This window comes from Vigna unguiculata, chromosome 2 (genome assembly GCF_037176805.1).
Source record: "Vigna unguiculata cultivar grain cowpea cultivar isolate G323 ecotype 2 chromosome 2, ASM3717680v1, whole genome shotgun sequence".
NCBI classification, from domain to species: Eukaryota; Viridiplantae; Streptophyta; class Magnoliopsida; order Fabales; family Fabaceae; genus Vigna; species Vigna unguiculata.
Genome location: NC_140793.1, coordinates 20074319 through 20099921, shown reverse-complemented (window position 1 = coordinate 20099921; position 25603 = coordinate 20074319). Strand labels below are relative to the sequence as shown.

Below are 25603 nucleotides of genomic sequence, written 5' to 3'. Positions count from 1 at the left end.
ATATGTGAGGTGTTGCTTTAATGGTGTTTATCAAATAACTTAGGAAACAAATAAAGAGATTCTTTGGAGATTTTATTAGCATTGTTCAAAAGGGTATGCAAAGCATGTGCATGAAGAGATGCTTCCCCTTGCCATGTTGTTTTCAAATGAATTAAGTGTAAAGGCAAAGTGAAGGATAAAAGGTCTTATAACACAAACAACTACCTTATATAGCTTAGTCCAACTCCATGTGGAATCAGATTCCATCACAAAAATACACAAAAATGAATATGAATATGAATATAAGTTGATCCAAGATCACCATCATATTCATAATTTCATGTTTCATATTCTTTTGCACTCTACAAACTTCTTTTTCATTTGCCTTTTGGCTCATCCTAAGTAAAAATCAATCGTGGGTTCCATCAATTCCCACCCCATGTCGGAAAAGGCAAGTTTTTGTTTTACCCCACAAAAAAATTATTCATTTTTTAGGTCAAGTGGTCTTCTTGGTTTTTTAATGTTGTTTATACAAATGCAGTATTGTTGCATGATCATGAGAATCAACGTCGACTGCAATTCTTGTTGCAGAAAATTAAGGAGAATCATTCTACGGATGAAAGGTAAATGACTTAAATGAATGCTGTAAATTAATTATCATTTTTTTATTATTATCACTAAATAATATATATTCATTCAGCATGTGTGGTGACTTTTATACTTCAAGGCTTCAATATTTTTAATCTTTAAAGTATTTTTTTCTATCTTTTAAATTAAATTTAGAAGATTCATTTTAGAAGATAAAATAAACAAGGATTAAATATGGTTTTGGTTCTTCAACTTTTAGTAAAAATTGCAATTAGTCTCTCTTGGAAACTTTGAACCAATTTAGTCCCTCAACTATGTAAATGCGTCGATTTAGTCATTTTAACAAAAATTTATTAAATTTATTTGATATTTCAAACACATTTCAGTATAATATTTTAGTTTGTTTACACCGTATGACACATTTTCGCATTAATGTTACCTGAGAAACACGTTTGAAACGTCAAATAAACTTAAAAAACGACGAGGGACTAAATTAATTCAAGTTTTCAAGAAGGACTAATTTCAATTTTCATTAAAAGTTGAAGGACAAAAACATATTTAACCCAACAAACAGTAGCCCATCAATTATATTTACAATATCAACATTTTTCAAAATATAACGAGATTAAATATATATTAACAAACTCCAAAACCAATTATTATCCATACTTAAGAGTTACCACTTTTCATAATTTACTAACTCTTTGTTAATTTCTTATAAGGGATTGAAAATATAATTTTGAAAATTGAAAGAATCGAGGATTTTCTTTTAAAGTTATTTATACCAAACTTGAAGTATCACCACTTTTTTTTTTCTTTACAACAATTAATTTCAAATTAAAATCCATGATATTTTTAGATTGGTAATGCACATATATTAAAGTCTTGCTATTACTAAAGAAAAGATGAAATTTTTTAACATCCACTTTGTTATTTGATATTGAAGTAATAGAGAACCATTTGATAGAGAAGCAGCAGCGTAGGGTATGTGTGTTTGGCAGATTTGAACCTGCTGATGTTGCAATAAAGATAAAGAAGAAGATGAACAGAAGAGTTGAGATCCTTGAAGTTCAAGAAATGGAAGCTGAAGTTGAAAACGAAGGAGAATAGAAAGCAGATAGAAGAGAGAATAATAACAACCATGCCATGCATGAGACAGTGTATATAATAGGTTAATTACTTGCAAATGTGGTTGCTTCTCAAACTGTACTTCAAAATTGAAGTTGTTGAATTTGAAGGAGCTAAAATAGGATAATTAAAAAAAGAAAAAGCATTTGCATGTATAATTCTTGGATTTTTTTTTTTTTTTTTTACAATAAGTGGTAATAAGAAGGTGTTTATTGCACTATTTATGTGATACTATATATTGACATGGTGGAGAGACCAGATAACTAATCTGAGTAATTATTGTAAACATTAAAATTGAAAATAATTTTATTTAGTTTCATTTATTTTAAAAGAAATAATGATATTTTGACACCAATGTTTTTTACTCTCATTTCACATTAATTACAATGCCTTTCTTTCTCTTTTTCATTTCCTTTAAAATTACAAAAATTCACTTTTGTTTAGATAATTTTATCCCTATGAAGGATTGTCAAATGGTGATAACCGATGTCAAATAACCTTTTTTTTTTCAAATTCTTTGAAATTAAGGAATCAATTTTAAAGAGTTGTCTATCATGAGATAATATAAAAATAGAAAATATTTATTTATGTCACTACAAAAGAAAATAACAAATTTGCGATGAAATAATTCCTAGTTAATCCCTCGCAAAATCATTTTGCGAGGGATTAGTTATAGATTATTTCGTAAACAAATCATAGGTACCTAAATAGCGAGTAGAGATGTCAAAATGGGTTTTAACATGTGAGTCAACCCAGCTCACCACAGATTCGAGCCGGGTTGGGTTGAGAAAAATTCAATTTTTTCAAAAGTGGGTTGAACTCAACCCGGCTCACTTAACCCACGGGTTAAACGGGTTCGAGCCAGGTTGAAGGTGGGTTGGCCCACTTAATCCACCAACATTTTTTTACAATTTTTTTTTAATTTTTTTTAATTTTCTTTTAATTTTTAAATTTTTTTTTTAAAAATTATTTACTACTCCTATTATATTTGTTCACAATTTCATATTTTTAAATGCTAGAATGTTGCTTAATTATATTTGAATAGTTTGAATGTTTAATTAATTTGATTGTCAAGTTATATATATGTTGATACTTTAATCTTTAACTATAATATTTATAGTAAATTACTCAAGTAACCAACCGTCTTATAAACAATTTTTTCTAAATTAGCATGAAAAAAAATGTATAGTTTTTTATTTATATTTTGTTGAATAGCATGAAAGAAAATTTGTAATATTAGCCATGCTTTCTTAGACTAATGGATAATTTCTTGGAAATAATTCTTCATATATTGGTGGTGAGCATGATCAAAACATTGATTCTTGATTTTACTATGATTGTCATCTCATGGGTTACTTAAAAATTTATTTAAATATTTGAATACAAAAAAAAATTTAGGTGAGTTGGTAAGCCAACCTACTTAACCCACCAACCCGTGGTGGGTTGAGCCGGGTTACAAAATTTCTAGCTCACCAGAAAGTGAGCCGGGTTTGGTTCACTCATTTTCAACCCGGCTCGTGGTGAGCCAACCCGTGTGAGCCAATTGGCTCACTTTGACATGTCTAATAGCGAGGGAATTATTCCCTCACTATTGCTCACAATTTTCATAGCAAATCACTATTTAGAGCCTCGATAATGAATTAAAAGAAAACATGTTAATATCCAAAGCAAATCTCTTGCTAACCCGTAACACATTTTATCCTTAATTAATCCCTAACAAATTTTATCCTTACCTAATCATTAGCTGATTCATAGCAAATTTTATTCATAGGTAATCCCAAGTTGATTCGTAGCAAAATTTTATCCCTAAATGATCCATAACAGATTTTATCCCTAGCTAATTCGTAGCAAATTTTATCCCTAACTAATTCCTAGCTGATCCGTACCAAATTTTATCCCTAGTTGTTCCATAGCAAATTTTATCCCTAACTAATCCGTAGTAGATTTTATATCTAACTAATCCCTAGTTAATCCATAACAAATTGTAACAACTTATCCCTAGCTAATTCGTAGCAAAATCATAGCAAATTACATCATTTAAATCTACCAAATTGTTCCATGTTATTATTTGTATCTTATAAAATGAATTTAATAAATATAATGGTGATGAATTTGTATCTTAATGAATTTGCACCCATTAATAAATAGAATGGGTAACCAAACAAAGACGTTACCTATTTGGTACCTTGTCATTGAAGCCAACACATCTTACAAAATCTTATTGGGAAGACCTTCCTTAAATACATTGGGAGCCATGGTGTCTACCCTTCACCTCGTAATGAAGTTCCCATCAGCATTCGAAGACATAGTCACCATGCATAGGATCAAAAGGTGGCAAGTGAATGTTACATAGCACCTTTATGGCTCTCGAGCCTTGTCTTAAAAATCAATAATGTGGAACATACACCTGGTAGCATAACCACCATGATAGGTGAAGACTTGGGTGACGAACGAATATAACCAGTGGGAGAAATGAAAGAATTTACTCTCCCAGAAGGAAGAAGTTTGATGGTAGAATCCACGATGGTCGAAGAGGATGAAGAAAAAATGGGCTGAGCCTTGATGTAGAAGGCATACATGTTTTCCTGGACAATCATGGACCTCCCAGGGACCCAAAGATTGCTTCATCATCTTCCATGAGGCCCACCCCGTGTCACTAAAGAAGAGGAAATTAAGAGCAGAAATACGACATGCAACTAAGGTTGAAGCCGCCAAACTCTTAGATGTCGGGTTCGTCGAAGAAGCCCATTACACAACCTGGCTCGCCAATGTCATACTTGTGGAAAAATTCAACAAAAAATGGCAAATATGTGTGGATTACAATGATTTAAACAAAATGTGCCCTAAGGACGCTGATAACATTATCGTTGACACAATCAAATTAATACTACTTATTTATAACAACTTCAGTATTATTTAGAAAATAGTAAACAAAATAGAAATGGTAAAGTAACTAAAAGTCGTCTCCCAATGAACACAAAATTGCTTTTTAACAAATTAGTTCTTATAAAGACTATACAAAAGAGTTAGTCAAATTATAAGAGGATTAAGGTAAATGAAAGAAAGAAATAGAATTGAAAAGAGATAAAAACAATAGTAAGAAAATAGGTTGATTCCACTGCTGTTTCAAAATAGGATTCATCATTGGTTTCCTAAAGGTTATTGTTATTGATTTTTTGTTTAAGATTTCAAATTAATCAATGTAACTTCTCAATTAATTTATTGGTGTCCTCACTATTAATCAAAGTAACTTCTCAATCAAAAGCACGAACTTTATAGATTAATCATAGTAAATTTAACCAAAGTAACTTCTCAATTAAATATTACTAATCATAATCATGTATGTTCTTTTAGAACTTATATATAGTAAAAAGCTAATTATCCAAAGTAACTTGATTAATTTTAATCAAGGTTTTCAATTTTAATCAAAGTAATTTCTCAATTATTAGTAAAAACCCCCATTCAATCATATGAAAATCTCTAAATTTAATTAAAGTAACTTATCAATTAAAATTTAAAAATCATTGGACTCATATGATTGTTATGTTATATAGACTTAACACTGTGTCAACTTGTTACAATGTAAAAATCAGTACTTTTACTATATTAAGAACCAAAAGACATAGATGAAACAACAAGAATCAAAAGAATAAACAAATTTATTCATCTAACCTCATAATCCAGTTAAGAAATTACAGTGAAACTAACCCTTGAAGCTTAACCCTCCATGGAATGCAAAATAAAATAAAAATAGAAGAAGAGATAGTAGAGATGGAGGATGAAATTAGGCCCCCTAAAGGGTTCCTAAACTCTGAAATGTCGAGCTTCCTCTTTCTATCTCCCCTTAGTCTCTTTATATAGGACTTGGACTAGGCTTTTATGTTACTAAAATCTCTCAAATATCTTCTAAAATAAAGATAAAGATAAATATCATTTATCTTTATAGTGATTATGAATATTTAAAAATATTTGGAGAGATATAGACTATTTGACAAATATAGTTGGTTGATAATATTAGTATCTCATATAATTAAATAAATAAATTATTTAAAGATATTTGATAAATTATCACCAACTAATATTTGCATTACTTTTCCCAAATCAATCATTTGTAACCTCCTCCAATTATCTTCTAAATAATCCAATATCTTCAAGATATATTTGTTTGTTATAGAGATCTTAAAAGATTTAAGAAGATCTTGCATATTTAAAAAGATTTAGTAGTTATTATCTTTTGATATTTTATGATATAATTAAATAAGATTATTTAAAAACATCAAATAAAATATCTAAAAATATATTTTTCCCAAATTATCTTTTATCATGAATATTTATGAATTATCAAAGCCTTTTTTCTGGAAAAACATAGAGAAACCCGCAAGGTCCAATTTTTATTGCTCGTTCCCTCTTCTTGGCTTAGCCAAACTTCTTCACTTTTTCAATCTTTTCTTGCATTCTTCATGCAATGCTTGACTTGTATTTTTGTGACTTTGATAATTTTGTATTCTTTGATTTATCTTTAAGGTGTCATAAAACTTTAATCAATTTTTAACATGTTTTTGTATCTCATGCACAATAAACCCAATTATAAAAAAATCTCAATTAAATCAATTTTTAGAACAAAAATTCAATTAAATCCCCAAAATTAAACATTAAATCAGGGCAAAAATATAAACTCATCAGACGCCTACCCTCTATCCCATATAGACAAACTTTTTGACAAAGCTGCCAACTACAAAATCTTGAGTTTCTTAGATTCCTATTTCGGATACAATCAGATCCTAATGGCAGAGTCAAACATGCTTAAAATAACTTTTATCACGGAGGAAACTAACTATTATTACAAGGTCATGGCCTTTGGCCTTAAGAATGTCAGGGCTAGTAATCAACGACTAATGGATAAGGTCTTCAAACACCTTATTGGTAGGAGCGTAAAAGTGTATGTGGATGATATTGTAGTCATGTCCCCCACCTTAACACAACATTCCCAAGATTTGGCCGAGGTGTCTGCGACCTTAAGAGCTTACAATTTGCGCCTTCACCCGGATAAATGTGTCTTCGGGGTGGAAGATGGTAAATTTCTAGGATTTATGCTAACCCAAAAGGGAATCGAAGCAAATCCTGAAAAAATGTCAAGTAATCATCGGAATGAGAAGCCCCGACAACATTAAAGAGGTACAACACCTCATAGGTCGACTTAAGATAATATCATGGTTATTACCACGTTTAGCAAACAAAACACAACCAATGATCAAGCTCCTAAAGAAGTCAATTGTCTTTATCTGGGGAACGAAATGTCAAGAAAGATTCGATAAGTTGAAACAGATACTTACATCCCTTCCCGTATTGTGCAAGTCAAATACCACTTTGACCCTAGTTGTATACATCGCTGCAATCGAGGACGCAGTAAGCGTGACCCTCGTCCAACACAAGGAGGGGAAGTAACAACCAATGTATTTCGTTAGCAAAACCCTACAGGACCCAGAAACACAGTATCAAATGGTCGAGAAAGTGGCCTTTTCTCTTGTCACCACAGTCAGAAGATTGAGACCATACTTCTAGAATCATCATGTCATCGTTAAAACAGATTACCCCACCCAGAAGATATTATAGAAACCTGACTTGATAGGAAGGATGTCATCGTGGTTCGTAGAACTATTCGAGTTTAATATTCAGTATGAACCCAAAGGACCGATAAAAGCCCAGTGTCTGGCAGATGTTGCAAGCAAATTACAGGGACAACATATGCCATAAAAAGAGTGGTGGACACTATATGTTGATGGGTCATCAAACCCAAAAGAAGCAGGGGCTTAATGGTATTAGAAGGACCTAATCATGTGTGTTGATAGAAAACTCCCTACACTTTGGGTTCAAAACATCAAGTAATCAAGCAAAGTATGAAGCCATCATTACCGAGTTAACATTAGCCAAAGAAGTGGGAGTGTAAAGAGTGATGTGTCAAATGGATTCCAGACTTACTGTAGGCCATTTAAACAACGAGTACCAAGTCAAAGACCTCTTTTTGCTTCAATATTATCGTTTGGTTCGTAACATAGTGGATGATTTTGATGAAATAAAAGTAGATCATGTGCCAAGAGGGGACATTAAAGCCGATGTACTATCAAAGCTGGCTAGTACCAAAAAGAAGGGGAAATATAGATCCTTACTCTAGCAAACCTTGTCGACCCTTTCCACTGATAAAACTAACACATGCATGAACATTGATAGCGACAAAGAAACATGGATGGACCCGTACATCTGTTACCTTGAAACTAAAAATATACCAAACTCAAAAGACAACAGATGGGTAAGAAAGGCAACATGATATACCCTAGTAGGTGAAAAACTATACAAGAGGGGCTTCAACCATGCATTATGAAATGTGTCACAAAGAAACAAGCGAAATATGTTATAAGGAAATACATGAAGGGATATGTGAGAACCATTATAGATCTCGGAGCATGGCCACTCGAATCATGTGAGCTAGATACTTTTGTCCAACGATGGAAGCAGACTGCAATCATTATGTCAAGAAGTGTGTGCCTAGTCAGAACCACCAATTGTTTTACAAATTCTTTTATTTGATAACGAATCGAAGGAGAGCAATAACTATGAAAATCATATTAGAATATATAATATGATGTTTGCATTTACGTCACCCGAAGCAAAAGTTGATACAACTTTTAACAATGGAAAAGGACCCCCTAATTTACGAATCCAAAGTCAATCTTGTCATAGAATAGGGAGGCTTTTACCACTACCATGAGGGCTTCCAAAGTTTTCCCAACTTTATATTTACGACACTGAAAATAAAATTCAAAATATGATGCAATCTTTAAGGTACATCACTATTTTTCTTCTACTGTTGTAAATCCAACACAGTAAGTACTCATTGAATTGTTTACACTTTTCAGAAATCAAGAAAATATTGATTTAGAAATTGTCACAAAATAACAAAAATGCTAGATGACTTTAATGTTCATGCCAAATCATTTAGAATGGCAATGGATAGATACCAACACTAGCATTTTATGACTTGAAACTGAGATTTATTGTAGACATGACTAAAGATGCAAAGGTATATAATGGCCCCAATGTTTCAGAAGTAGCAGCTCTCATAGTCGATGAAGTAGACACTGTTTCACCTAGAGGCATCTTAATGGAAAACCGATCTGGCAAAATACAAAGAATAAATGAATTGCACACCAATTATTTAAGATTTCAATATCCTTTACTCTTTCCATATGGGGAGGATGGTTATAGACATGATGTTAATCATTATGATAATTCAGGATTCAACAACAAGAAAAGGATCCGACTAACAATTAGGGAATGAATCTGTTTCAAATTAGAAATAAGACACTCAAAAGCCTTAACTTTGCTTAGATCTAGACAATTGTTTCAACAATTCATTGTTGATGGATATACAATGATGAAGTCTAAAAGATTATCATTCATTAAATATAATCATTAAAAGTTAAAAGTTGACAAATATAATAACCTCTATGAAGCATACAACACACAAACTCAAGGCTCACATAAAGGAAAAAGGGGTTCTTCCTTCATCTTTTATCGGTAACAGAAGATTCATGGACCAACTATATTTTGATGGAATGACAATTTGTAGTTATATAGGATTCCCAGATCTTTTTATAACTTTCACATGCAATCCTAAATGGCAAGAAATAATTACTGGCCAACTAAAGTTATCACCAACAAACCAACCAGCTATAGTTTCAAGGGTCTTCAAAATAAATTTTGAATAACTTCTAACAGACTTAACTAGGGATCATTTATTGGGGAAAACTATTACATGTAAGTTGTACCTTTAAAATCATAATTCTTCAATAATTTTTTCTATGAAAATAAAGGTTTTCTGTTTCATTTGCAGTCATGTATACTATAAGCGTGATCTACCTCATGCACACTTGTTGATCTTTTCGCATCCCACTAGAAAAACTACAAAGGAAATTGATAGGGTAATGTCTATTGAAATCGTTTGTTCAATAAATAATCGAGAATAACATCAATGTGTTCAAGATAACATGATTCACGGTCCATGTGGAACAACAAACAAATCACTACCTTGCATGAAAAATGGAAAATGCTCACAGTTATATCCAAAAAAAAATTCAAGGCACCATTACCATATCAGAAGTAAATTATTGTTGTTATGTAGAAGGAGCAATTATCAACTATAACTAAGAATGGTGTTTCCTTAGATAATCGTTTTGTGATTCCTTACAACCTATAATTGTTGTTGAAGTACCAAACACATATAAATGTTGAATGGTGTAATCATAGTACTTCAATCAAGTACTTATTCAAATACATCAACAAGGGTTATGAAAGAATAACAATAGATGAAATCAAACAATATCTTGATTGCAGATACGTATCTCCATGTGAACCATGCTAGAGAATACTTTTGTTTCATATTCATAGAATAAATCCAATAGTAGAAAGACTATGTTTCCATGTTCTAGGAGAACAAACAATCTACTTTAAGGATGACAACCAAATTGATGATATCATGGCAAAGCCAACAATTTTAGAATCAATGTTTACATGTTGGATGGAATGTAATAAAAAATACCAAGAAGCAAGACAATTAACATATGTTGATTTATTTGGGTGCCTCCAAGTACTGGTGAAGTATTTTATCTAAGATGAATGCTAAGTATCATAAAAGGCCTAACGTCTTACATAGATATCAGAACACTTAACAATGTAGTATATTATACATTTAGAGAAGCTTGCTTAGCTTTAGGTATCTTAGTAGATGCAAAATATGTGGAAGTTATAAAAGAAGCCAAAGATTGGAATTCTGGACATTATCTAAGAAAACTATTTGTTACCATTATGTTATCTAATAGTGTTAATCAACCGGAAGAACTTTGGACAAAACTTAGGGGTGTCTGGCAGATGGAATTCTATACCGAGAGAGAAATACAATAGGATTTCTAGGTAATCTCCATTCAATAATAGTTATAACTTTATCCATAACATGAGCACATCATTTATGTCTTGAAGCACTAACAGACTATTATCCTAAATTGTTTTTTTTATAAGAACTAAATATTAGTACAGAAGTCCTACAAAATCTAACTTTACTAAAGATAGAAAAATTGTTGCAATCTAACAAAAGCAATTTAAAATTCTATCCAACAATGCCATACCAAAACGACTTTTTTACATAAAATTGTAGAAATAGATTCATATATGCATAATTGAATACTAACATTGCTGACCATCAAGATTTATTTCAATCAAACTTCAAATTCATGACAAGTTAAGTTATTATCCCTTCTTACTATTGGAATTTAAACAAAAATTACACTATTTAAGAAGTTTCAATAACAATTCTATTATAGGTGAACATAATCTTTTTTTTAAAAGATCAACCAGGTAGTCATTAATAAACAAGGAGGTGAGTTCTTTCTGTATGGCTATGGAGGAATAGGAAAAATGTTCATGTGGAAAACCCTGTTATCGACATTACGATCTAAAGGTAAAATTGTATTCAAGGTAGCTTCAAGTGGAATTACTTTCTCTATTATTATTATTAGGGGGAAGAACATCACATTCTAAATTCAAAATACCAACTCCAACACTAGAAAAATCGGTTTGTAACATTGAACAAGGATTTAAAGCGTCAGAGTTGTTAAAGAAAGTCGAGCTTATTATTTGGGATGAAGCTCCAATGACACACAAATTTTGTTTTAAAGCTTTAAATAGAACTCTGAAAGACATAATGAACTGTATGACAAAACCAAATTTAGGTTTTGGAGGAAAAGTCATAGTATTCGGAGGTGACTTTAGGCAAATTCTACCTATTATACTTGGAGGGACCATATATGATATTGTCCATGCCACAATTATTGTCTCTTATCTATAGGACCACTTTCAAGTGTTAACATTGACCAAAAATATGTGTTTGCTAAAAGAAGTACTACAAACCAGTATTGCATCCAAGATTCAAGAATTATTAAATTGGATACTTAAAATTGATGATGGTAAGTTACTAGAACCTAACAACAACTTAGTAGAAGTTGAAATACGGAAAAAAATTCCAATTTTAGAGTTCAATGATCCTATACAAGCCATTGTGTCAACCACCTATCCAAATTTAATACAGAACTACACATATGAGTCCTTTTTTAAGTGTATAGCAATATTGACAAGCAGAATTGAGATAGTCAATGAAATCAATTAATATATGTCATCCTTAATTCCAGGTATATAAATCCATATCTTAAACCCAAATCTTAAATCCAGCATTGTAGGTTTGAAATGGTGATTTTAGCCAAGAAAGGGGGGGGGGGTTTGAATTGACTATTTAAAACTTTTTTGAAAGGATAAAACTCTTTTCAATTGAATCAAATAGACTGAAAAGTTAGAATGGAAAAGTTGCATACCAGTACACTTTCAATTGGTCAAAAAATAAAACAACAATCTTTTACATACAAGACTTGCTCCAATCAATATTTCTAACTATTATACAACCTCAGATTACACAAGAACGTATTAAAACACAACAAAGAGTGGATTACTTGATTTTCTTGAGTTTTAAAGTGATTCAAAGTGAGTGAGATGAGGGAAAGAGAATTACACAGTTGTTTTTATACTGGTTCACTCAATCACATAGCTACATCCAATTTACCAGGACAACCTAAGCCTGGTTTCCACTATATTCAAAAGTTTTACAAATCAAATACCAAGATTAGACTTTTGAATAAAGAACCTCACAAGATTTTTGAATCACACAAAAATCTAGACAACTACCCTGCAAGAATCATACTTACAAACCTGAAATCACATCAGGCAAAAAAACCAGAGGCACAAGAACATCCAAACCTGATGATGGCTCTCCCTAGCCAACCATACATGTGTTCTTCAAGCTACTCACAAGCCAAAATGCCTCCAAGATCAACCAAGATCTTCAAACTTCACATTGCGACTGGGTATTACAAAGAGAGAGAGTTTTTCTTAGAAGAATGACAAGATTTCGTGCTCAAAAACTCAGAAACTTAGCTCTGCTCTCAAAAACACAACATATATAGTCTGGTTTAATTAATATCAGTCGATTGAAAAATTATTCAACTAATTGAATACATTCATACCAGAAACTATATACTTCAAGCCTTTTAACCTGTTAAAACACATTTTAATAGATTAAAAGAGACACACCAAGACTAACAAGACATCATAGCCTACCAACATGATATAACATCAAAACATTACATTTAACATATTATTTCCATATTTAACACACTAAAAACTTAATCTTCAAGTGGATCTTCATCAATCTTCATCAAACACATGTGATCTTCAAGTACATGGCTTTATCAATTCTTTGCTTCAAGCTTGCTTGTGCCAACAAATATAATTATAATTTATACATTTTGATGTAGGCTTAACCCGTACCAAGGATGGTGGCCCAAGTACCCATAAGTTTAGAAACAGAGTTATCTAATCCCTTCCATTCTCTTAGCTTTTATTATATTTGATTTTCCCTAAGTTGACTTGCTTGACTTAACTTTGGTTGATTTGTTGATCTTTGACTAGGGTTGACTTAACCTAAGTTGACATGCTAATCCTTGTTGATTTGTTTTGTAGGTTTGCTTATGGTAATTAGGAGAGGGTGAACACTAATTTAAGTATATTAAGGCATGTCTACATGGAAAGCATAAAGCATATAACAAGCATGATGTGGAAGAGAAAGAAAAGCATAAATAATAAAGTAAAAAGCACATGTACCATGTGGTCCTCCATGTGATTCGACGAAATTCACACATGGAGTCCACCTTGTCTACTCCATTTTTGTCATCTTATGCATTAAGTTTAACCTAGCTTCTAGAAGCTACGACTTTGTAATTGTTTAAATACCTTTTTTATCTTTTAGTTTTTGCTTAGAGGTCCCTAGAACTCTCCTAAACAAGTACAAGGGTTGATTAATTTGAGTAAAGCTTTTATATTGTTTCAACCTATTTCCATGAGCTCCCCTCTAAGGAGTGGAGACTCTTCTTAGCCTTATCTTGAGCAATCAAGTGGCGGCATCAATCACTCATCTCTAGGAAAGATTGGCCTTTGTATCCTCACCTAAGAGTGGTGTGCTTCCTCTTGCTCCATTTTCATCTTCTCTTGCTTTCACTTTCTTCTTTGTTTATCTCATTTCCATTCAGTTTATGTGTTATGTTATCCATTTTATGTTGTTTCTTTGACCAAGCCTTCACTCTCCTTCTTTAGAACCTCTAGAAGTGAACATTTACATCTAGATAGATAGGCTATCTTAATATCTAGTGGAGATTTTCTCTATGTTTTCTTTATAATATCAAACACCATATTTCATAAAACTAAAATGAAGCTACATCATTTGGTATCTAGAGCCTAAGTTGTCTAAAATATGGTGTTTTCTTGTGCTAACATTGATGTTCTTGTGCTAACATTGATGTTCTTGTGCTTTTTTGGAGATTTCAAGTTGGTGTGCCCATTTTCCCACTTCACTTGGAGGTTTAAGTATCTAAGTCTCATCCTCATGATTTTGGTTGCCTTGTGAAGTTGTGAGCATGTTGTTTGTTACCATTTTGGTCCAAAATCGAGAGCTAAATGTTACCATGCCAAAATTGTTCCTCAGATGTTGAAAGTGTCTTTAAATGTGCTTAGCTTTGATTTTGAGTCTTTTGTCATATGTTCATTTGGAGTTTTCTTGTTCTTGTCACTCAAATATTCAAATATTGTAAGATATCCATGTCTTCTTTAATGTATGTACCTTGGAATTGATTTGTAGCATAAAATCAAGGAACTAAGTAACCAAGACACCTTCTTATAATCTTTGATGAGCTAGATTTGAAAAGAGAAAAAAATTTCAAGCATTTTTGGTCTAAAACGTAGAGCATTCTTGCTCTTTGGTAAACAAAAATTTGAAAATTTGTTATGTGTTAAGCTCATAGCTTACATATTTTGAGTGTTGGGTGATATTGGCAAATTAGATCTATACTTTAAGTTGGTTCTTGTCTTCCTTGTGTATGAATGATTTGATTCGTGGAATAGCATGTTCTAGTATCTTTCCATAGAGTCTCCTTGTGTGCTTTTCTTGTGTAAGTCTTGTTTGCAAGTTTTGTCACATGATTTTCTTTCTTTAGAGTTTTACCCTTCTTGCTTTTAAGCTTTTTTTGCTTGTCTTTAGGTAATATTTTTTTTGTCCTTGAATTTTTCTTTCCTTTGGTCTCTTGAGTGTGTCGCCAAAACATTTCTTACCCATTTGCATTACCCTTGAAAGGTTTTTGAAAATTTTAAAGTGTTCTTCACTCCTTTGGGGGATTTTGAGTGCTAGCCTTACCTTACTTGCTTTGGGGTGTGAACCAAAATATTAGGGTTGCTTTTTGGATGATAGTTGATCTTTTCTAACACTAATCCATTTTCTTTTGTCTCGACTTTAAGTTTGAATTGTGGGAATCATGATAAGTTCATCAAATGCACCTACTCTAAACAAAGGAAAGACATTAATGAACTTGATTCGGGATTTTGAGTTGTCTAGGAAGTAGGCCTTTGAACAAGTGAGAGAAGACAAGAGGAAAAGTGAGTTAAGAATCCAAGAGCACATCCAAAGGCTTGAAGCTAGAGAAAAAGAAAGAGAGGCTAGGAGAATAAGGAACTCTATGCGAAACCCATCCCTAATGAAGCAAGCTCCAAAGATTCCCAAGTTCTATGATAGAATTGGCCCCAAAGCCTACATGGATTGGGAAGTTAAAGTTGAACAAGTTTTTAATGTTAATCATGTAAATGATCAAACACAAGTTGATATAATATTATTAGGATATTAGGATTATGCCAAGATTTGGTGGCATAAAGTTTGTAAGGACAATGACCAAGGGCCACCCGCGACTTCTTGGAAGGACATTAAAACTCTTATGCCCACTAGATTTGTTCCTCCCTCCTATAAGAAGGAACTTCTATTGAAACTCCAGAGGCTTCACCAAGGTTTTATGTGTGTGAGTGAGTACTTTAAAGAATTATTAGTCTTAAATGCTTAGGGGTGGGATAAAGAAACTAACAAAGTGAAAATAAATAGGTTTGTGATGAGTCTTACGAGAGACATACAAGACCAACTAGAGTCGTATGAGTACTCCACTCTTGAAAATGTCTTCACACCTAACCTTGGGATTGAAATTCAATTGAAAAGAAAAAGCAGGGTAAAGAAGAGTCACTTATTGAAGGGAAATGATAAAAAAGCATGATACATCCCCTTCTAAGTCTCACAAAGAACCACCAAGTAAAAGTAGGTCACCAAGTGTTCACATTCACCATTCCACTTCTCAAAGGACAAGTTCCATTAAATGTTTTAAATATTTAGGGTATAAGCACATTGCTTTGAATTGTCCAACCAAGAGGACCATGATCTTAAAGAAGAGTAATGATGTTGAGAGTCATCACTCATCCCTCCTTCTCCTTCAAAGAAAGCATATTCTTCCTCTAGTGAAACTAAAACATATGAGGGAAACCATATGTTAGTGAGATGCATGATGGACCAAGTTCAAAATGAACTTAAGCCAACTCAAAGAGAAACCATTTTTCAAACATGATGCATCATAAACAAGTTGGTTTGCACTTTAAATGTTGATGGAGGAAGTAATACCAATGTGGTTAGCACAAGGTTAGTGGAAAAGCTTAACTTGGAAACCATTTCTCATGCTAAGCCCTACAAGCTTACTTGGATAAGTAAGGAGGGAGAAAAAAATTTCAATAAAAAGTCCTAATTAACTTCTCCATAGGAGGCTACAAAGGTGAGGTCCTATGTGATGTTATTGTCATGGAAATCACACATATCATACTAGGTAGGCCATGACAATTTGATAAATAAACTTTACTGGCCATACCAACAAATACATTTTTTACATATATGGGAAGAAGACCACTTTACTACCTTTATCACCTCAAGAAGTTAATAAGGATTGAAATATAATAGGAAAAGAAAAAGTAGAAAAAGAAAAAGGGCAAGCTTTCACCAAGGTGTTACTTGTCTACAAAAAGAGTTTTCCAAAGCAAGAAGTGCACCAACATTCTTCCTTCTCTTCCCAAGCCAAGATAGAAGAACAAAGGCGCAAGCAAGAGAGGAAAATTGGCTTAGAAAAGAAACATGGCCTCTCCAAGGCTAGGGGTGGAATCCTTAGAAAAAGATGTAGAAACATCTCATTAGAAATAACTTCCTCAACTTAAGTCAAGCTCTATCAACAAGGGCTTCAAGAACTTGAGGTCAAATTCTCTCCAAGAAGGGTAGGATGATGTAGGCTTGACCCCTACCAAGGATGGTGGCCCAAGACCTATACTTAGGGGAACCGATATGTTTAGAAAGGGATTCCATTGTCTTAGATTTCATTATGTTTGATTTTCCCTAAGTTGACTTAACTTTGGTTGGCTTGTTGATGAATGCATATTTTTGCCCTCATTTGATCTTTAATTCTGAATTTTTAATTGAATTTTAGTGCTTAAAAGATTGATTTAATCAGGTTTTGAGATAATTGAGCTTATTGAGTTTGTGAGATAAAAATGACTTAAAAGTGATTTTAGTTGCATAAATTATCTTTGGATATTCTAACGTTTGTAGATACAACTAAAGTTAAATTTGGTTCATTAAAGATGTGAAATTAAATTATCAAAGTTACAAAACTAGACAAAAATTAGTAAATTTTGGAAAGAAATAAATAAGGAACTAAATGCACCCCTAGTTTTTACTCATACAGTCCACCATTCTTATATGGCCCATACAAAATTTGTCGTGCACCCCCTATTTCTACTAACTTTCACCCTTCTTAGCACTCACAAAAGCAATTCATTCATAAACATCCATGTGGCAATCCTCCACTTAAAAAGTTGTCTAACCAAAACATGACACGTGGCATAATCATTGCACACACATACGCAACAATCACATGTTGTCGTCGCCATAAACAAAAAATCATAATTCTTTCACGTGTTAAACCATCACCATGAGCCATTGAACCACCATCAGACTTGCCTAAAAGCAAAACTCGTTCACGACCACCATGCACCTGCATCTCCACTGCGAAACACCTCTTACCATAAGCATTTCTACATCACGCCTGCCCATATTGGAGAACGTTGTCATTCCTAGTGCCTCGAAGTAGCACCATTGCATCTCACCGCACCTGCATCGCGAGCCGCCACGAATCTAGACTGCAAGCCACCATTCACAACCGCAAAACGAATTGTGTTCCACCAATAGTGAAACCATAATCGTAGCAACATGCCCACAAAGATTATGAATCAAAACCACAACGCCATGGGAAAACACGAATGCATCGTCAGGGAATCATGGCAGCAACCTCATATGCACCGCACTCCATTTTCCTTCACATACCTGAAAATGAAGCAAATCGCAACCCGCACAACTGGAAGCAAACCTTCATCGCAAGATTGAACCCTTTGTTAGAGAAAGGAACGAAGCTATGAACCTGTAATGCAATACTCAATCGCGGAACCTCACTTGCACCGTGCCTAAAGGATTTTAAAAATCCTGGGTAGATATATATATATATATATATATATATATATATATATATATATAAAGAGAGAGGGAGAGAGAGAGATAGAGATAGAGAGAGACAGAGACAGAGAAATAGCTGCCATATGGTACCTCTCAATGGACAATCAAATGGTTAACCAGTCAAACTATGGTCAAAATAGTCTAATAAAAAAGAGGGCTGAAATGCAACTATTCATCGTTTTGGATTTCTCTACAAATTTGGACCGTAAGATCGTAAGGGCTGAATTGGAATTTTGGGAAAGATTTAGTTGTTGATAATTATTTAGATACTTTTAGATAATTAGTGAGATAATACCAAAAAAAATCTTCTAGGTATTTTTAAAATTGACAAAATATGTTAATTACTTGAAAGATATTATATCAACTGATAAAAGGTTTCAGTAACAGAAAAGATAAAGTCCAAGTTCATTCAAGCCCTATATAAAGTAACCTAGGGGAGCAGAAGAAAGATAATTAACAACTCTCTAGTTTGGCAGTTACGATCCACCATATCTCTCATTTTATTCTTTCTAGTCTTTCTACTTTTTCTCTTATTCATTATTTGTCGTGTATTCCATCCAACTCATGGAGGGCTAAGCTTCTAAGGTTGGTTCCACTGTAATTTCATTATGGATTTTGAGGTTAAATTAAAATAATGTCTTCGTTCTTTTGATTATTGTTTTGATTTTCATTCATCTATATCTTATATCTCTGAATCATGTGAAAAGTAATGGTTTTTACATCATAGCTAATTAGTGAGATGTTTTAATCTTTATGCATGTTGATCATATGAGTCTAAGAGTTTTTAATTTTAATTAAGAATGTACTTTGATTAAATTTAGAAACTTTCATTTGATTGAATGAGTTTTTGACAATAATTGAAAATGTACTTTGATTAAAGGCGAAAACTTTAACAAGAATTAATCAAGAATATATTTTCGTTTATTAGCGTTTTACTTGATATTTGAGGTAAAAAAAAATAGACATGATTAGGCATAGTAATATTTAATTGAGAATGTACTTTGGTTAACTTTATTATGATTAATCTATAAAGTTAATAGTAAGGATGCCAACAAATTAATGAAGAATGTACTTTAATTAATTAGAAGTCAAAAACAATAATTTGTAGATAATCGGTGAAGAATCTATATTGAAAGCACTAGAATTGACTTGTTTTACTATAATTGATTCAAAGTATTTTTGTTGTTTTATTTATTCTCAAATTCTTCTCTATATTTTTGCATATCATCATATAATTTTAATTGCATTAGGTTAGATTTTTATACAAGTCAAATATTGAAAAATAGTTTTGTATTCATTGGGATATAACTCAGGGTTAGCTTAACCTTATCTAGTTGGTTCATTACTAACTTGACAATATTGAAGTTATTATAGTTAATTAATGTTAATTTGATCATTTCAACGATAGGGTTATCACTCTTTCACCTTTGACTAGGGTTGACATATTGACTAGAGTTGACTTAACCTAAGTTGACATGTCAAACGTCATTGTTTGACACTTATCTACGTATATCCAACATTGCAACTTGAACACCTAGCAAACCGTTCACTTAGTGTTATTGAGGCGGTTGGATGCTCGTTGATGCATATTTTCATATGATCAATAATTGGGCCCTGCTGACCGACATATATTTCGCTAGGACTACTAAGGTGGTTGGCCCCTTGTTGACACATATTTTCATGATCTCCGTAGGAATCGTTACATCTGGAGAAAGTTGATTACTCCACATGGAATACGATCTATTCTACATGTTCGTATCTCTACTGTTCATGTGCTTGGCAAGATGGTTTCCGATTGGCATCACATATTTGTGTATTACGACGTGGATGCAAGTTAATTATGCAAATTACTTTAAGCATTGATCGATGCTTAGCTGGTCGGCTGACCCATACGGTATACTATCAATTCAATTAATTCTTTATGATACAAAATGATAAATAAAAAAAGTGAAAATGGAATAGTAAGGTGAACTGAAACGACAAATCATTATTTCATCTATTTATACACATATTTACTTTTGAAACAAAATATTGAATGTTGGGAAATGTTTTGGAAATAAAAGACATAATCTTTGGTTAGGTGTCCAATGGTGATATTCTTCCTTATGGATACTCTACGACATTAGTCACTAAACTATGTTCATATTACATAATAATTATTATATTAAATTTCTTAATACGCATTGAAAAAACACACACACACACAAACAGACTTGTGCGTCATACTAGTTATTTTTCAAACTTTAATCCTAGTTAATATGTTTTGAGGCCGACAAATTTTATTTAGGGTTGTCAAAACGGGCTAAGCCCGATGGGCCGAGTTAGAAAGTAGAACCCGTCAGCTCGAATCAACCCGACCCGTGTTGCTTACCAGCTCGACGGGCCACAACGGGCCAACCCATGGGCGTAATAAGTTAAAAAAAAGAAGCATGTGTTTCACTCAAGTTTCACACACAACACAAGTAGAAAAAAAATCCACGCGAACCTCAGTCTATGTAGCAAAGCCATTTTTTTCTCAAAGAGCTTTAGGTTCATCATTGTCGCAATCGCAGAACCAGCCAATGCAGCGCCATTTTACTTCTCTTCTGCGTTTCTCCTTCATCCACCGCCTTATCTAGACGACATCGGAAGGAAACCCAGCCATTGTAGCGACAATTATGACGACATTGAAACACGACAAGACGACGACAAGGGCACCACACCATGGCAGACAACAACGATTCCGACGAAGACTGACCACCACAACACAGGTTCATTCCATATTTGAAATTCCGAGCCCTAATTTTCGATTTACAGCCTTAATTCCCAAATTTGCTAACCCTAATTATGATTTCCCAAATTGGAGCTGAATGTGCTGTGTGTGTGTGTGTGTGAATCATTGTTGTATTTTCGAGTTCCACCAATTGGACAAATTGTGGATGCTGTAATTCCAATCGTAACACTGCTCATAGTTGTTGGCGTGCGTAATTGGCTTCCTTCGAGGTAATTGCTGGATTGTTTGCAGTTGTTTCTATAGTCAATCATCCAATTCATTAAATTAATTGTTGTCTGTTGTCTGTACTTTTGTAATTGAGTCAATTGTTGTAATTAAAATGATGTTTTTTTTGTTGTTTTTGCCATGTTGTTTGTGCCATATAAAACATATATGGTATTCTTCAGCCTTCTTAAAAAACTGCCACACTAGATGAGAAAAAGTGCATAGCATGATCACTTTTTTTTACCCTCACTTAGAAATTCTAAACTTGCAATTAACGATACCTAATAATTTCCTTGAACTCATGTAAGCTAAGATCTCCTAAAAACCTAAATTAATATCACACGGATTGGCATGTGATTGTGAGGAAAGAGCAAAATTCGTAACACGATAGTGACCAATTACCTTGAAGCCACAAAACAAAACCTTCACTTTTGTTTGAGATAATGAGATGAAAAAAAATGGAATAAAAACCCTATTTTTTTATATTATTGGTATAAGTTTATACACAGTGAACCAATTAAAATTTTCAAAATAATTGTTATAAAAAATTAACAGTATTAGTTTACATGATAGTTTAGGATTAGGTACTTAAAATATGAGCGACCTCTTTAACTTTATTTTTCTTAATTTTATGGTTCCAATTGGAACTCTTCAAGTTGTTTATGACTAATCATATTTAATTTAACATGTTAGACGATGACATGACAAGTATTTATCAATGAATGGATATTACGTTACCATATCTTAATTTTGTTATTTGGAGTGGTTTTTAGGTTGCTATTTGTGTTATATTTTCCTGAGTTATGTCATTATGTTTTTTTGTGTTAGGATTCAGTGAAGCTGGGTGGTTAGTAAGATATAATGGATGAATCAAATAATAATCCTACTCCAAATGTTGTTAATGAAACTGGTGACTCGGTTGAAGAGGATATGGATGAGAGTGTTAAACTTAAAGATTCCTCTTCTAAGAAAAATGAAAAGTCAACAACTTTCGAATGTTGGAAATATTTTACTAGGATAAGGGTTGGTGATGATGCTAAAGAGAGGGCAAGGTGTAATAGCTGCAACAAAAAGTACATTATTGGTGGACAAAAAAGTAATGCACTTCTCATTTGAAGCGTCACATTGGCAAATGTACTAAACTTAAATATGAAGATGTGAGACAAATGATAGTGGATAGGCAAGGAAAGTTAAAAGCAAGAAAAATAGATCAAATGGTTTCCCGTGAGTTGTGTGCCAATTTAATTATTCAGCACGGTTTACCATTTAACTTTGTTGAATATGAAGCACTTAGAACTTGGATAACTTATCTGAATCTTGATGCATGTTTGGTTTCTAGAAATGCGTTAAATAGTGATCTTTTGAAAATACATATGAAAGAAAACATGTTAAATCAAGGGTTTAGGGAAATAAGAAATAAGATTTGTTTGACATCTGACTTGTGGACTTCTTTAACTAGTGATGGTTATATTGCTTTGACAACGCATTATGTTGACACAAATTGCAAATTATGCAGTAAAATTTTGAATTTTTTCCACTTCCATCCACCTCATACTAGATTTGAGTTGTCAAACAAAATAAATGGATTCTTACATGAATGGGAAATTCAGAAAATAATATTTTCTTTGACTTTGGATAATGCATATACTAATGATGTTCTGATTAAACTTTAAAGAGTGAGCTTCTTTTGCAAAATTCTTTGGTTTGTGATGGTAAATTTTTTCATGTGCGTTGTTGTGCACACATTTTAAACTTGATTGTGCAAGAAGGATTGAAAGCCCTTTGGTAGACAGCTTTTGTCGCCTAAATTATCCCAAACAAACTGAACTAATGACCCTTTACTGATGCAGTATAAGGATAAACTCAAGTCAGTCCAAGGACGGGACCAATGCAATGAGTGGATTGAATGCTAAATACATGTTTTTGGGGGAGTTTTTTTTTTCTTCTCTCTTTTTTTAAAGCTTACAAGATAAACAATGAAATTAAAATGAACACATTTGTAAAGTGATGAATTAATGAAACTAACTCATAAGAAATATGCTAGACACTTAAAAGAAGAATAAATGAGAATATATGTAGCCATGAAATTGACCAATGCAAGGATGAACAAGGAAAAGGAATGATAACATTTGAAACAGATAACAAAATTGGCCTAGCTAGTGTCTAAAATTCAATAACAAAGTGATCACTAAGAAAAAGGAAAACAAAACTAAAATGATGTCTACGTACTCCACTAGCTAATGCCCTTTTAATTTAGAACTAGATTTAGCATAACACAAGAGCATGAAACCAATAAAACAGTGACTGACCCAGGCCATATGGAGCTAAAAACAGAACTGCAATGTATATCATGGAAAGCTTAAACAATAACTGTAAATTAAACCTAATAAAAATGCAAAGTAACTTTGAACTAGGATAGATTCAACCAAGATGGATGCTCTATGGACAACAACAAATGAAGTGCAAGACAAAATGAAAATATAAAATCAGAAGCTAAGTGTAAATTGCAAGCTGGAAACATTCATTGAAGACATAAACTCTCACAACAGATTGAATTGGCAAGAACATTCATCATGGGTTTCAACTTACATAGTATTAGAATCAAAATAACAACTGAATGTGGCAAACTAAAATAAAACTCACAATCCATATCACACAGCAAAGTTACTCAACACTTCATCTTCAAGGAACTTGAAAAGAAAAGCTTTTTAGCTCTTAGACAACACCATCCATTCTCCATTCTCTCACCACAATTCTCTCTATTCTCTAAAAAACTACTCAAACCAGAAACACCCCCTCGTTCTCTCTATCTCTTCCCAAAAAATTCCAGCCCACTGCCTCCCAAAATTCCCTACAAAATCTTGCCAAAAGCTACAAAAGCTGATTCTCCTTTTCTGAGTGTGTGTGTGTGTGTGCTGCCAATCCTCACATAAATTTTTTCTGTTTTGTTTGCTGATGTGGCAATGATGGCCAACCTAGATCAACTCCCTTTTTGGGCCATTCCATGTGCAGAAAAGAAGCCCATTAGGTGAAGAAAGGGTCTACTTCAAGGCTTTGCTAAATGCACCAAATTTTCAACGAAAACATGAGGTGGTTTTTTGCCTTTGTAACTACAACCATCTTCCAGAGTACACTGCATCTCGCACAGAGTTCCAAAAGTTATGTTCTACCACTTCAATTAAAGCTATTTGAGTTTACAATCCAACGCAATAAGAACCAACTCATTTGGATACCTATAGAGAAAGTTATGGTCAAAACAATCAATAAAGGTCAGTGTTGAAAAATCAGCGTTTTTCCGATAGCTCCTGGCGGCAGCAAGGTAGCGCCAGGCGATAACGTGACAATGGAAAATTCTCCTTTAAGATGTGTCGGGCAGCAATAAATACTACCAGACGATACTGTAGCTTCTGCAAACAACCTAAAATATCGCATATTTAAGCTAAGATTGAAAGATAAAAGAAACTAAAATGCCAAGTGAGTGCAATAAGCTTCAATATGAAGGTATAGAAATTGAGTTATCACCCTTGGTGATTCTTTAGATCATATTAGGAAGAGCATAAAGTATGTTAGGGGTTATAAAAGTAGGATGATAAAGTTTAAATAATGTGTTGAAAAAATAAGGGACATTGATGTCAGGACTGCTTTGTGTATAGATGTTCCTACAAGGTGGAACTCTACTTTTTTTTATGCTTGAAAGTGCCCTAAAATATCAACGTGTTTTTGCAAGCTTGCACTTAGTTGACAAGAATTATAAATACTATTTGTCTGAGGAGAAATGGAGAAGAATTAAAAAAATTATGTTTTCTTGTTACCTTTTTATGAGATCACAAATCTAATTTCTGCCTCAAGTTATCATACATCAAACTTGTACTTTTTACAAGTATGGAACATCCAAACCCTTTTAGTGGAAAATTAAAATATGAAGATCAAGTTATCAGAGATATGGCTGAAAGGATGATGGTAAAGATGAATATAGCACTATCCTTGCATTTGGGGCAATTTTAGACCTAAAGATGAAGTTGGAAACATTGAGATATTGCTATCAGAAGATAGACCCTCTTACTTGGGAAGTAAAGTTAGAGAGGATGAAAGAAAAATTATACAAGCTTTTCTCTGAATATTTTTCCAAGAATGACACTTCCCCTCTCCTAAAGCGTAAGCACGTTGATTTGTCATCGTCATCCTCAATTGATTCTATCAAGTCAAATGCTCTTCATGTAAGTCATGTAATCATATCAATTTTTACTAATTTAATTACTATTATTATACATATAAATTAAATTATGATTTTGGTTTTTATGTTAGAAATTAAAATAGCGTAAGCTTCAGGCTTCTGTTAATATGGGAAGGAGCCAACTTGATAT

The 25603-nt window shown here is 32.9% G+C and overlaps 1 protein-coding gene and 1 long non-coding RNA gene across 2 annotated transcripts; both read left to right on the top strand.

Moving 5' to 3' along the window:
* The first annotated feature begins 223 nt into the window (after window positions 1–223).
* On the top strand, window positions 224–1937 carry LOC114166505 (Copper transport protein family). The gene is made up of 3 exons (XM_028051250.2): window positions 224–430; window positions 521–602; window positions 1514–1937. The coding sequence occupies exons 1-3, from the start codon at window positions 419–421 to the stop codon at window positions 1675–1677; spliced, it is 258 nt and encodes an 85-aa protein (XP_027907051.1). The 5' UTR covers window positions 224–418; the 3' UTR covers window positions 1678–1937.
* Window positions 1938–20723: 18786 nt separating this feature from the next.
* Window positions 20724–22467, top strand: LOC146888404 (uncharacterized). Its single transcript, XR_014986385.1, has 2 exons — window positions 20724–21012; window positions 22068–22467. It is a non-coding gene; the product is annotated as an uncharacterized LOC146888404 (long non-coding RNA).
* The last annotated feature ends 3136 nt before the right edge of the window (window positions 22468–25603 follow it).